This window comes from Herpailurus yagouaroundi, unplaced genomic scaffold (assembly GCF_014898765.1).
Source record: "Herpailurus yagouaroundi ecotype Mexico unplaced genomic scaffold, PumYag 210, whole genome shotgun sequence".
Classification (NCBI taxonomy): domain Eukaryota; kingdom Metazoa; phylum Chordata; class Mammalia; order Carnivora; family Felidae; genus Herpailurus; species Herpailurus yagouaroundi.
Window position 1 is genome coordinate 13,228,496 of NW_024412441.1, and position 15,073 is coordinate 13,243,568.

The 15,073-nt window shown below is 36.6% G+C and overlaps 1 protein-coding gene and 1 long non-coding RNA gene across 2 annotated transcripts in view; one reads left to right on the forward strand and one right to left on the reverse strand.

The window, feature by feature from the left end:
- LOC121016319 (uncharacterized) overlaps positions 1 to 459 on the reverse strand; it is a 2,917-nt gene extending 2,458 nt beyond the window's left edge. The window contains exon 1 of the long non-coding RNA XR_005784221.1: positions 366 to 459. This is a non-coding gene — a long non-coding RNA (uncharacterized LOC121016319). The remainder of the gene's footprint in view (positions 1 to 365) is intronic.
- Positions 1 to 14,232, forward strand: part of CALM2 (calmodulin 2) — a 15,234-nt gene extending 1,002 nt beyond the window's left edge. The window contains exons 2-6 of the mRNA XM_040453812.1: positions 5,073 to 5,103; positions 12,135 to 12,278; positions 12,376 to 12,482; positions 12,717 to 12,852; positions 13,587 to 14,232. Coding sequence (XP_040309746.1) covers positions 5,073 to 5,103; positions 12,135 to 12,278; positions 12,376 to 12,482; positions 12,717 to 12,852; positions 13,587 to 13,615 — 447 coding nt within the window. The 3' untranslated portion in view covers positions 13,616 to 14,232. The remainder of the gene's footprint in view (positions 1 to 5,072; positions 5,104 to 12,134; positions 12,279 to 12,375; positions 12,483 to 12,716; positions 12,853 to 13,586) is intronic.
- Positions 14,233 to 15,073: the final 841 nt, after the last annotated feature.

The following is a 15,073-nucleotide window of genomic DNA, read 5'->3' on the forward strand; positions in this document are numbered from 1 at the left end:
CGCGAGTGGGCGCGGCGCGCTGTGTGGGCTGAGCCGGAGCCGCGCGGGGAGCGGCCGGGGGGCGGGGCGGCGGGGCCGTGGCCGCCGCCCGCTTGACTCGGCTTGCGCTCCAGCTGCTGCGCTGGCACCTGCAGGGCTGCGGAGGTATCGTCCCGCGGCGCTGCGGGGCCGGCCGGTTGGGGATGGGTGGGGGAGGGCGGCCTCGGCAGTTTCCCATCCCCCTCTGGTGGCGAGAAGGAAGCTCGTTGAATCCTGCTCTTTCCGCTCCATTTGGGCTCTGGGCCTTTTCCACCACCCCTGGCTGGACAATTGAAAACAAATTTTTTTTCTTCGAAGTGGCTTTGTCATTGAAATGAGCTGCATACCTGAAGTCTGTCGCATCCTTACAGTGCGCGTCTTCTTGTTAGAGAAAGTCATCAGCTCCAGCTTGGATCTGAAAGGCGTTTCCTGTTCACCTACGGAAAGCAAGCTTTGGGGTGACTGCGGTTCTGTTGAAAGTCGCTTTTATCCTCCCGCAGTAGTTGGAAAGAGCCAGTGTCTATATCCTATTCTTGAGTACTCACGTGCACTCCTAATGTCAAAGAACCACATGCACAGAATTGCCCCCGCTCCCACCCCCCTGAAAATGAGTCGTATTTCCTTACAGAAATTGCCAGACCATCTTAACGTGCAGTTCAATTCGTTTATTCAGTAATGGGTATCAAATACGGTAGTGATAACAAGAATATACCGAGGGCGGGGGGAGCAGGGAAGTTTAAAAGTATTTTCCCGTCACTTGAGACCGGAACTCCTGGTTTTTTCCTGTTTTAAAAAAAAAAATGTAATGAGGGCGGTAATTTGCAATACCTATTTTGTGTTAACGTCTGCCAAGTGGTTACAGCGATGGGTGTGTCCAGAAGGCAAGGTGACATCTTAAGCAGGAGTTGGGAATTCTTGCCAACTGAAACCTCCAGCCTGTATGGGTGTGGGGTGAGGAGTTCGCCTTGGATAAACGAGTGATTATTTAAGTTTGATGCACTGGTTCTGTTGTGATTATTTTAAATTATTCCGGATTTGAATATACTAGTTGAATTTACTCTTCTAGGTGAAACAAGGTGTACATTATATGCATGTAATCAAGATTCTAAATTGTGGGGTAAATTTTTAAAAATGTTTTCAAATGAATGGTAAAGTTTTTTCCTAATCAGTCTAGTCATTGAATCGGGAGCTCGAATAGATTTTCTTGGTAATGCATGCAGTTTGTTATGTATGTACGCTTTCATGGTCCTATGCCAGGGATAAGCTTTTGTAGTTCCTGTTTACACTATTGGTGCGTTCTATTATATATGACCCTCATTGTTATGTAAAATTAATTAGGAAGTTGTCTTAAGGTAACTTCATAATTCTAAAACCTGGAGATTTAAAATTAGGACTCTTACCAACTTATAGAATAAAAATTTGTGTGGAAGTGGAATAAGATTGCTCCCATAGTTCTTGGGTTTATATGTAGTTGATACATGCTCATTGAAAGGGCGGGGGATTGCTTTAAGAAGACTTGGGGCCCAACTGATAAGTAAAAGATATGAAGAGGTAGAAAGTTTTTGTGCTTGTTTAAATAATCATTATTGCATCAATATGCAAGGACATCTCTGTTAAACTGAGGAAATCCACTATGGCCTTGTTAAAATATATAGAAGTTTCTAGATTTAGTTATAATGATCAAATTAGACCTTTAGTAAAGACCCTAATTTCTGTGAAATAATTTGTTCTAGTGGTTTCTTTATATGATGCTACATAGTACTGTTCTGTCAGAATTATATGTTTACTAAAATAATTTAAAGACTATTTTGATATAGGTAAAATAAATACCCTGACTTCTGAAATGTAGAAAAAACTTAGTAAGCCTTTGTTGTATCTAAGTAAAACTTGGAATTAAGAGGAATGAATGAAAGCTAGAAGTTTGTGTTCCGTTTTAAGCCTATGGATTTGTCTATTTATTCAAATAAGAGTTTTGGATTATTTTTAAACTGCCATTCACTAGATAAGTTCCAAGAGTATCCATGTCTACTTTTGAATGCCACTTAGGAAATGTTTAGTAGGTACATAAAACATTCACTTTTCAGGTCACACATTAGTCTAGATTAGTGTTTCTCAATGTTTACAAATCACCTGTGGTTCTTCAAAATGCATATTGTACTTCAGTAGGTCTGATGTGGAACCTGAGAGCGTGCTGTGCCTGGAAGCTTTCTCTGTAGTGACCAGAACAGTAGAAATTCTATCAATTGTAGAAATAAAGGAGTAAGAACTAGTCATCTCTCTAGTGGATTGTTCTTCACTTTACTGAGATAAACACACATGTTAATGAACTTGAGTTTTCCCAAAAGTATAATTCTTCTCGTTCTTCTAAGAAAATGGCATTCTCCATAGACAGAAATAAGAACCAGATTTATTTGCATGTAGTTGGAAAAGGCTTACAAATTAGAGTGCTAGGGAGTCGTGTATTTTTGCTTTTAGTAGGCCTTAATCTGAATGTTGCTGATAAAGTTTATTTTAAAAGCTTGAACTCTGGTTTAGTAGTAAATACAAAAATTTCTTTAAGTTTCTTGAAACAATGCAAGCAAAATCCAGGAGCACTTTGAAGGCTGAGTAACAAAATGTAATGGCCCCATGCCATCTTGTCATCTTTCTACCTCTAAGAAAACACATTCTTAGAAAAATTCACAAATAAGCTTTAAGGAATAAACTATCAAACAGAATGCCGAGTTACAATATAGTGCTTTTAATTGTAAATGGATGGGAAAAGTAAAATTAAGAAAAAAACTTCCATGTGGCAATAATACATTTTGAACTTTGTAGAAAGGATAAAATTTAAATAGGTATCTCCATATTACATGACAAGAGAAGCACACGTGCTTATGTATATTTTGATCCTCCAAAGTATTTCATAAGAAGTAATCTGGTAATATAGACTGGAGTTAAGATGACTGGTATAAAAGACAAAGTATAGCCGGACGAAAATAGAATTCAAAATACCTGCATATGATACAGTCTGTGAGATCTTTAATGAAGGCCTTGCTACTGTCTGTAACGAGATGATGATGCCATGCATGTCTGTCTGTGTGGAAGTTGACTATAGTCAGGTTCATATTTAACATTGTAGGTTTTTCGATAAGTTAACATAAGTAAAATAATTATCATTGAATTCTTGGGGCTGGCCCTTCACATAGTTTCTTACTGTGCACCATAACCTTGTAAGGTAGGTATTGTACAGATGAAATTGACTATGAGCAGTTGAGTAACCTGTCCAAGGTCACATGGCTATTAAGTGGCAAAGCTCTAGGATATTAGTCCAATGACTCAAAACACCATCCTTTTTTGTCTACTCTGCCCTTTCTTCATAAATGATAGAAAGCCTGCAAAATGGGATCGGATTAGAAGTAAATCCTTTATAGTCTCTAACAAAGTAAACACCAAGTCAGTGGATTTACTGTGTTTTAAGTCTTACTCCATAGGGAAAACAACATAGGACTGATTTTATATCAGATACTTGGTGGAAGATTGGGATTTGGAAGGATAAAAGTTGGGGTTTTTTCCAACTTCTGCATTTGAGCTTAATTATTGCCTCTTCAATTTTAAGATACCAGACCTTTGGCTTTTTTTCTTTTTTTAAATAGAAACCAGTTGAGTTTGCTTTGAGGTCAAATGAAAATTGTTGAGCAGGGAGAGAAACTTGCAAGCTTTCTGGGTCCTTCCCACATTTTGTCATGCTGTCCACTAGAAAAAATGTGATGCTATTATTCTATATCAAGGTATTTTTTTCCAGAGCTGTGTTCCTTTGAAAGAGTGAAACCAGGCAGTGTTTATTCTTTCATACCAGTAAAAGAATGGATTAATTACAGAATGCTTGATTTCATATGGGTAAGGATATTAGAAGGTCGTTTCTTGTTCTGGCTTCTCAGTACCACATGGGTTGTTTCATGGGTTTATGTACTAGTAAGTGGTGAAATGTTCGAGGATGAAGGCCACATGAAGCACAAGAAGCCTTGGTATTTTTTAGATATGTTTATAAATTATGGTACTCTGCATTTAAAACTTAGAGGTATTGAGTATGTCTAACACCTTTTGTTTAATTCTGACTTTACTAGGTACTAATTTTGTACTCCTCCCAGAAATTTAACCTGAACCTCTTTCCCTATCTGTATGATAAAGAATGATACCAGTACAGAGTTATTATGAAGATTGAATAAAAACCATGTATATAATGGACTTTAGCAAATGCCTGGGCATTTTTTTTTTTTTTAAGCAAAAATAAGTAACTCCTCTCAGTGTTAAAAAAAAAAAATCACAAACCTTAGGTTCACTTTGGGGTTTTAAAAGTCCAGAGAAAATGGATAGCTGGATTTAACATTTAGTAAATAATGTAGTTCGAGTGGTTAGAATCCTGGATTCCCTGCAGTTGCCTGGCAGGTGAGGAGAAGTAAAAACTGGTAGCTTTCCTGTTGCCTCAACTAGGACAGCTTGGAGTTTTATCTTTATAATAGATGGGATTTTCACTTAGGTTTTTTTTTTTTTTTTAAGGTTTGGAAAATCCTTTTCATGTCCAAATGATGTGTTTAACCTTTTATAGGGATAACTTTGAATGTAGTCCTTGGACATTATTTTTGGTTCAGTGGACATTTCTTCTAATAGTGGTTTTCATCTAACAGAGGAGGTGAGCTTAAGTTTAGGTATCCTAATTTTGAGAAAGGAAATAATGTTTTTGTTGGATTCTATCCTTGCTTTAGAAGAATAACAACTCCATTTAAACTCTCTAGTATTCTAATATGCCAAATTGCTTTTTTCCCCTCAGTTTTTGTGAAATTTGGACTTCAATATGTATTCTGAAATAATAGCTTGGTTTAAATATTAAACTTGGTCAAAACACTTTCATTTTTCACATGCATTTTCTCTCTCTGTTGCTCATACTAAGGAATGTTAGACTAAATGCAGTTTATGGTACAAGGTGAAACTTGAAAGTTTTAAAACTTATTTCTTAATTTAACTGCTAATCTGTATACTCTGAAGTCACTTACCTATCTCTGATCTCTTTGTAGGCTGACCAACTGACTGAAGAGCAGATTGCAGGTAAGAAATAATAAATTGTACTCATTAGATTTCATTATAAAGTGAATAGCCAACCTCAAAATAAGTTACTTGTATGAAAGAATTCACTTTGGGGGTGCCTGGGTGGCTCAGTCGGTTAAATGTATGATTTCGGCCCAGGTCATGATCTCACAGTTCGTGAGTTCAAGCCCCTCACCGGGCTGTCCACTCTTAGCACAGAGTGCGCTTTGGATCTTCAGTCCCTCTCTGTGTCTGCCCCTGCCCTGCTCGCATTCTTTCTCCTCTCTCTCAAAAATGAAGTAAAACGTTAAAAAAAATTATCACACACACACACACTCACTTTGCTTTGCTCTATGCAGTAGATAGTAACAAATGAGTGTAATGTAACATAGTAATTGAATCTGCTTTGTCAAATGAGAAGGTACGCTTGCCTGTGAAAGATGTATGGGGCTAACCGTAAATAAAGGCAGGTTTTTGGGGCACCTGGTTGGCTTAATCGGCTGAGTCTGAGACTTGGACTCCGGTCATGACCTCACAGCTGGTAAATTCGAGCCCCGCATCAGGCTCACTTTGGGTCAGCCCACTTTGGGTCCTCTGTCCCCCATCTCTTTCCGCTCCTTCTCCACCTAGTGCTTTCTCGCTCAAAAATAAACATTAAAAAAAATTTTTTTAAGGCAAGTTTTTTGGCTATGTGGGTATATACTTTGGAGCTTGGTGGTGGTGGTCTTTGTTTTTCTTGAAGATTATCTTTCAGACATGAATTCTGGGTAGTTTTTAACACTGCCAACTCCAAACTACTCTTCACAAGAAGAAAAGAGCCAAGTAGTAATTATAGGTAACTTGAAATGTTGAATCAGGATGGGAACATTGAATTTACCCCAATTTAAAGTAGCTAATATTTTAACCTTAGAATTGCACATGGGATCAATCTGAGATAACCATTATCTCTAGAGAAAGACTTAAATCCAAAAGTTAATCATTCTGTTTTACAAATGTGTAATAAGTTGAATTTTGTTTCAAAGAACAGTAACAGCTATTGACATGAGCTTTTAAATCTTGCTATGGCAATAAGTGAAATTGTTACGTGAAACTTGTCATGTTGTCTTTATGTGATAACATTAAATATTGGTACTTTTGATTTTATTCTAACACTTTGTGATGGCTGGTTAACATCAAAATGTTGGAGAAACTAGCAAAAGATTTTTTTTTCTTTTTAATTCATTGTAGTGTTTTTTTTTATTTAAAAAAAATTTTTTTTTTTCAACGTTTTTATTTATTTTTGGGACAGAGAGAGACAGAGCATGAACGGGGGAGGGGCAGAGAGAGAGGGAGACACAGAATCGGAAACAGGCTCCAGGCTCTGAGCCATCAGCCCAGAGCCCGACGCGGGGCTCGAACTCACGGACCGCGAGATCGTGACCTGGCTGAAGTCAGACGCTCAACCGACTGCGCCACCCAGGCGCCCCAATTCATTGTAGTGTTAAAATGCTTTTCAAACTCTTCCTTTACTTTCTTCAGACTTTATTAACACAAGTATCAAGCAGTTTCAACTACCAGTTTTCCTGGTAGGCAAGAAGTTTGAAGTGTTCCAAATCGCTAAAGCATTTTTTTTTTTTTAATGCTAGAGAAAACTGAGAAGCCCAGTTGGAACTCCACTATATATCCCATTTAAAGTAAGCCCCCACCAATGTAAACACAAATTTGGAGGACCCAGAAATCACTAGTCTCCTCAAACATTCATCACAAATACTATTTCATAGGACTGTGTAGAGTAGAAAGCTCCTTAGCATTAAGGACCAAACATATCAGTAAGTTTTATTTTTACTTATTGTGTGAATTTGACTTAAATCTGAGAATTGCTTTCTGGGATTGATAAATTGCATGTACTGAGTGCTGAAGCAGTCAAGCAGAGCTTTGGAAATAGTTTCTTTGTTCATTTATATTATTTTAAATGTGTCTGTGAAATGTAAATTACTCTACAGTAGTGTTGTTGTTTTTAATAATGTCTCCTTTAGGATCTGAAGGGCTAATTAATATTTCCGATCTTAAATTCTTCTCTAATACATTTACCTCCTTGTCTGCCTTTCATTTCTTGGTATTCCTAGTCAGATAGTTATTCCTGCTGTATATAACACAGCATGTTCACTTTAAAATGTATCATTTAAGGTATCTGTCACATACCTGGTGCTCATTATTGCCCTCCCAACCACACATACAACTAATTATCAAAACAAAATACTTTGTTTCTATTAAATAGATGAGGATCAGTCTTCAAAGACTGATAGCATTTTCATAAAGAATTCTAGCAGTAGTTCACTGGAGCATTCACTTTAGGATAAATGTGGTCTTTTCATTGACTTTCATCATATAATTAAATTTCCAGTGGGGATGGGAGAAAATCTATTTTATATTTTAGATTCTGTTCCTACCCTGTATTTTCCTAGGCTTTTATTTATTTTTATTGTTCTGTTTGTTTGTTTATTTTGAGAGAGAGAGAAAACAAGCAGGGGATGGGCAGGGAGGGAGGGAGAGAATCCCAGTCAGGCTCCACACTATCATGACAGCACAGAGCCCGATGTGGGGGTTGAACTCCTAAACCACGAGATCATGACCTGAGCTGAAATCAAGAGTCCGGCGCTTAACCAGCTCAGCCACCCAGGTGCCCCTTCCTAGGCTTTTAAAACCATTCCTTGGACCCCAGGTTTAGTGAACCTTTAGAGAAGCCAGTGCTTTTATTCTACTAAAATAAAACCCTGTGAGATCAGGGACCTTTTTGTTGCCTCTTGTATCCCCTGTGCCTCCCACATAGTAAGGACTGAAGAATGGATACACTTTAAACATGTTCCAGAACACCATCTACTGTATCTTAAGAGTTATTCTGCTTCCTTCGAAAATCCCTTCCTCCTAATTTGGTTGTTTTAATGTCCACCTTTGAGGTGGAGGCAAATTATTTTCTGTATCCTGATAAATTGTAATCACTGGGAGCTAGTAACATTTTAGAGTCCTTATCAAAAAATGAAATGCTAACAAGCTTAATAAATAAATCAACATTGAATATACTAAGGTACTTTTTAAGCTATTTTTATCTCCATATGATAACCATTACTACTTCAGATTTGTTTAGAAATTCTAACAGCAAATAACTTAATGTAGAAAAAGCATGTTTGTTTAGGTGAAGTTACTGGAATTGTTCACATTACCTAGTCTTAAAAGGCAATCCAGAAGAGTCCAGTGTGACCTTACTAACAAGTTAATTTTGTTGAATGACCCTGCCGTGATGTCAGTTGTTGGTGTTTGACATTTAGGGGACTAATAAGAAAAAACTAACAAGAATTTTTCTTTTTTGAAGTTCCAGTGTAGGGGTAAAACTTACTTGATAAAAATAATAATCTTAGTTTACGTAGTGCCAACAAAAGTCTGATACATGCCCTTTGTGAGATTATTAAGTTCAGAATTTTCTAAATACTTGGAAGATGGTAAACAGGCATTTGATTTAAGTCATTCATGGGAATTTCTGTTTAGAATGGTGTACATCTATACATAAAGATAATTTTCTTGTGACTTAAGTTATTAGATGATAGATGCCATGTGTTCAAACCCTAGTAGTTTATGCATTTCTAGTCAGTATTTCTATGTCCTGCTTGGGGCAGGGGGGACAACCTGAGTAAAATGGAAATGTCTTCAAATTCTACTACTTGTGGGATTTATTGATCTGTTTTTGTCATTGAGTCAATCTAGTTAATCTATTGTATGCTAATTTTGTAAAAATCAATTCTTTGCCACTAAGCTTCTGAAACAAGGGGAGTTTGTCTGAAAACAAACAATATTAAATGGAATGGAATTGTCTTGTTACTGAATGTAGTAAATTACCCAACTAGTCAGTGATAACTTGGTCTAAAGCTAAACAGTTAAGAGATTTTAAGCAGAAGAAGGTAATGTGGTAATCTAAAAAAGTAGTAATAGCACCAGATAGTTGTGTGGGTAATTTTATTTATTTATTTTTTTTAGTATTTATTTTTGAGAGAGAGAGAGAGTGAACACAGCGGGGGAGAGGCATAGAAAGAGGGAGACACATAATCTGAAGCAGGCTCCAGGCTCTGAGCTGTCAGCGCAGAGCCTAATGGGGGGGCTAGAACTCCTGATCTGTGAGACCACGACCTGAGCCCAAGTTTGATGCTTAACCCACTGAGCCACCCAGGTGCCTCTGTGGGTAATTTTAAATAAAGAATCCAGTTAGAAGGCTGTTGTAATGGTCTAAGCAAAAGATGACAGGGCCATGAAACAAGATAATGTCTTGTAGAGATGTAAAAGGAATGAAGCAATGTTCAGAGGGAAAGAGTTAAAAATGTCTTCTGCTTGCATTCCTAGGGTTGCTGGGGAATATAGAATTCTTTTTTGTAAGTCTTACTTGGGGTCAGCCAGGGGCGATGTCTTTTAGGAAGTCCAAAATAAAGGTACTATAGGGTGGGGAGGGATACATTCTAAGAACCAAGTAGATGCCTGAAACCACTGACAGTACCAAACTCTAGTTTTTCCTATGCACACATACCTATGATACAGTTTAATTTATAAATTAGGTGCAATAAAAGATGAACAACAGTAACAATAATAACAATATGCTGTAATATAAGTTAACATGAGTGTGGTCTCTCATATAGCGTATTCACCCTCCTTATGATGATGTAAGATAATAAAATTATTGTGTGATGATATGAAGTGTAGTGAATGAGGTAGGCATTGTGATGTAGTGTGTTAGGCTGCTATTGACTTGACAGTATGCCAAAAAGATCACCTGTTTCTGGACTGCAGTTGGTGTTGGTAACTGAAACAACAGTGAAACTGTGGGTGGGGGAACTACTGTATTATGTTAAGGAGAGAGACCAGTAGGCTAAAGAAGTCTTCATTATAAGTGGGCATCAATGAAATGGCCAGAGAGAAGAAAAGGGATAAGAAGATTGGTCATATCTACATGTGAGAGAGATAAATGGGAGCAAGAGCCTTTGACAGTGTAAGGTAGGAAGTAAACTGAAGTACTGTTGTGAAAGCCAAGAGAAGTTTAGAATTTTTTCAGTGTTTTGGATGCTGCAGGAAAATGAGATCATCTTTTTCTTGACACTTGTTAGACATAGCTCTGAGTGCTTTATGCTTATCAATTAAATTCATAAACTTAGTAAGTAGGTTCACTTATTCCTGTTTAACAAAAAGGAGGAAGCTGAGGTAGTAACTTAACTTGCCTGAGGTTACATTACTAGTAAGTAGCAGAGCTGATACTATTTAACCCAAGTGGTTGAGTTCCAAAGTCTGCTTTTTAGTTTCTATGCTATATGGCCTCACATACTTAAGCACAGTTGTTCGATTGGGCAACTAGATCGTTATTGGTAGACTTGGCATTTTCAACTGATGAGTGGAGCTGGAAGTAATTGTAATAGTGGATTCATAGAAGAAATGTGAGTGATGGTGCTTCCCAAGATTGGGGGAAGATAAGGGCAGGCACCTAAGAGAAAATACAGGGTTTGAATTTAGTTTTATTTATTTATTTTTAATGTTTGTTTATTTTTGAGACAGAGAGAGACAGAGCATGAACGGGGGAGGGTCAGAGAGAGTGGGAGACACAGAATCTGAAACAGGCTCCAGGCTCTGAGCAGTCAGCACAGAGCCCGATGCGGGGCTTGAACCCACGGACTGCGAGATCATGCATGACCTGAGCCGAAGTCGGACGCTCAACCGACTGAGCCACCCAGGCGCCCCTGAATTTAGTTTCAAACTTAAGACACATGATATATGTTAATGGTGATATCAGTGGAAGAGTAGTTGAGACCAGTGAAGAGATTATGATGGATTGAAACTGGGAGGAGTAGGACATGGGATTATATAAGAGGGAAGCACACTATTTCTTAAAACATGTCAGGTACACATTTTCAAATGGATAGATATTTTGAGGGAACTTAGCGCTGTGAAATTTGGAACTGCTTTTGGATTTGCGTGCTGATGGGGTCTGATACCTTTTTAAAAAGTACCCTACTGGAAAATACTGGTTTTGTTACTAGCTCATTTATATGATCTTGCATTACCAAATTTAATCTCTGCTTTAGTTTATAAAATAAATGATGAAGCCAGGTATTCTGGACTGTTGTTCCAACAGCTTTCTATGTAATCCAGTGGTGAGTTAAAAGGAACATAATTTCACAAGACATCTTAAAGATCTAAGATAATATATTTCACTATATTAAAAGTTTGGGATATTATATATACATATATAAATTTTTTTTTTTTTAATGTTTATTTTTGAGAGAGAGGGAGACAGTTTTCCGAAGCAGGCTCTGCCCTGATAGCAGACAACCTGATGGGCCCGAACTCATGAATCCGTGAGACAATCTAATTGACTGAGCCAACCAGGCACCCTTGGGATTTTATATTCTAAATAAAGGTCTAAATTATCTTTGTTTTTAGTAATACAATACCTAGCTAAAACTAACCATTCATATCTTGATCATCCTATTGTTAGTATCATTATAGATTATTTGGTGATAGTTCCTTAGATCTCAGAAAAGGAAACTAGCCTATTGCATATTGTTCTGAAGTTTAAAGTTTTTTTTGTTCTTAAATTAGTAGGTTCTTAAATAGGCTTAATTTTAACTTTTGAGGATTACTTCAGACAGAATGCATATAGTTGCTCTATGGAAACACATGCTAGCTACCATAGTCTTATTTTTCTATTTGGAGCTTCAGTAGAAAATAGAGAAGCTTTGATTCTTTCAATCCAGAATAATTTTGACTCTTATCTGTTCTCGATATTGGAGCTCTCTCTGTAAGATTTTAGGTGAAAAAAATTGCTGACAGGTCAATATGAACAACATATTGGTATGATTAGCTAAAGATGTTTGAAATACCACAGGGTCTTCCCACCTAATTCTTTAGGAATCAAAAGCTGATTTCAGGTGCTACCTCCATATATATCTTTGCTTTTAAGAATTGATTAATTGATTTCATTTAGGAGATTACTTTTTATTGTTGTTAATTTGTACATTTGGATTGGTCTCTCTTTAAAACAGAATTCAAAGAAGCTTTTTCACTATTTGACAAGGATGGTGATGGAACTATAACAACAAAGGAATTGGGAACTGTAATGAGATCTCTTGGGCAGAATCCCACAGAAGCAGAGTTACAGGACATGATTAATGAAGTAGATGCTGATGGTAAATTTTTTTTAATTGGGGGTTTATTTGGGGAGGGGGAGTCAAAGAGGGTTATTTAAATCCTATTGTAATATTTCAACTAAACAAACCATTTCAGGAAATGGCACAATTGACTTCCCGGAATTTCTGACAATGATGGCAAGAAAAATGAAAGATACAGACAGTGAAGAAGAAATTAGAGAAGCATTCCGTGTGTTTGATAAGGTAGGTATTCAAGGATTGGATTTGTTAAATTTTGAGGATGACTCTTGGCAAGAAGGCATCACTTGACTTTGGAACTAAGAAATGGTGATTTCAGTGTAGGCTATCCTGCTTTGTCCTCCGTGACCTTTAATTTATAGTTCAACTATAGATTGTTTTTAGTTGGTATATATTTCTAAAGTGTATTTTTTTCCCTATGAGTCTGTAATTTTACTTATTTTACTAAATTTTTTCTAGGATGGCAACGGCTATATTAGTGCAGCAGAGCTTCGCCATGTGATGACAAACCTGGGAGAGAAGTTAACAGATGAGGAGGTTGATGAAATGATCAGGGAAGCAGATATTGATGGTGATGGTCAAGTAAACTATGAAGGTAAGTCTTTCACTACCTCCTTCTGCACTTTGATTTTAAGTTCTAGATGTTTGCTAGGTATCTGATAGGTCAAAATTAGGGACCTCCCCCCCTCATAAAGATGATAAAATGGGCTTTTATATTTATAAACCTTTAGCTTTTCAGAGTGTTTTCTACAGATTAGGCAAAAATCGTCACCTGAGAACTTTTTTAGAACGGTTTACTATTGGTCCTATCCATATACCTAGTATCTCTACATTTTAACAAGATTGCTGGGCAATTTCATATGCACATTAAAGTTTGAGAAGCACTGTACTGCAGACTGCTGAATTGATCTTTGTATAATGATTGTAGAACAGTTTGAAAACCTTTAAAATTATTTCAGAATCCTCAAAATGAAATTAAGGTGACTTTCCTTCATTGGATTTATTTTTCCTCTAATTCGCTTTAGTATAAAACTGTTTACTTATGCTTCCATTCAAAATTACCATGTTATACCAAACTTAAGAGCAAGAATGCTTCTATTTACAATAGCTTATTAAAAGCATTAATTTGGTTTATTGGTTAATGATCCTTAGTAATTTTAGTTTATGGAGTTCCAGCCTTGACAGTCTAAGGAAACTAGCTTTCCTCTGTACCTTACGGTAGTTTTGAGGAAAGAAAGGGGAAATGGAGACTGTTCAGATATTGAGTAATAAGATTGGTTTTGTCAGTCTTTTGCCATTGACACTTTTTGTGTGCTTCTTCTTTTTCAGAGTTTGTACAAATGATGACAGCAAAGTGAAGACATTGTACAGAATGTGTTAAATTTCTTGTACAAAATTGTTTATTTGCCTTTTCTTTGTTTGTAACTTATCTGTAAAAGGTTTCCCCCTGCTGTCAAAAAATATGCATGTATAGTAATTAGGACTTATTCCTCCATGTTTTCTTCCCTTATCTTACTGTCATTGTCCTGAAACCTTATTTTAGAAAAATGAACAAGTAACATGTTGCATGTGGCTTACTCTGGATATATCTAAGCCCTTCTGCACATCTAAACTTAGATGGAGTTGGTCAAACGAGGGAACATCTGGGTTATGCCTTTTTTTTAAGTAGTTTTCTTTAGGAATTGTCAGCATGTTGTTGTTGAAGTGTGGAGTTGTAACTCTGCGTGGACTATGGACAGTCAACAATATGTACTTAAAAAGTTGCACTATTGCAAAACGGGTGTATTATCCAGGTACTCGTACACTATTTTTTTGTACTGCTGGTCCTGTACCAGAAACATTTTCTTTTATTGTTAACTTGCTTTTTAAACTTTGTTTAGCCACTTAAAGAAAATCTGCTCATGGCACAATTTGCCTCAAATCCATTCCAAGTTGTATATTTGTTTTCCAATAAAAAAAATTACAATTTACCCAACTGTTGCTCTGAATCTGAGTCATTTAATTAACTTGAGGTCAATTTTGAGAATCAAGTGGGGTGGTTTTTACTTAGTATAATTTAGATGTTTTTATTTGCTTGTTTTTACTCTCTAGATTGTGTTTAGTTTTGCAATTATGATACTTCCTTCACAAGGTTTAAGTGAAAGATTAAAAAACTTTTTGTAAGTGTATGTAACATGGGAACTGGCATAATGTAGGTGTTTAGTGTTTCCTTTTCAACTTTGGCATATCCACTTGTCCGTATTAACTTATCCATGCAATGATTTTTTAAAATATTTGTTACAAAAAACAATCCAAAAGAAGGGGAGGGTGTCATTATGCTTTTACTTCTATTTGCTAATGTTTTATTCATAGTGCTTTTTCTTCTTCATAAGGCAAAAGAGAACTTTGGGTTGTCCTGCCTATCTGCAACATGTTTTACAAAAAAGTTATCTTTAGGAGTGGATTGGTACTTCTGGTTTTAGTTTTTGCTTGCTTCTAAACCATTGCTTTCTCTATAATCTTAAGCTCAAAAAGTGGTTATCAGGGTTTGTTTGTTTGTTTGTTTTAGCTACCTTTTAAATACTTAATGCAAAATTCCATAGTAAACCAGAGCCAAGATTAAAACATTAAGTATAATTGTTTTCTGATTATTGTAGCCACAAGGTTTATCTTCCCAGGGGGTTAATTCATTTGGAGGCTATTGCCCATCTTGGACTATTTCAATACCTTTATTCTACCAGAAAATAGAAAAGTGGATGGTTACTGAAGGAAAAGGAAACTAAGTAGGTTTTAGAGCGAAGTTATAGGCATTGATAATCCTAATGGGGTGTTACATT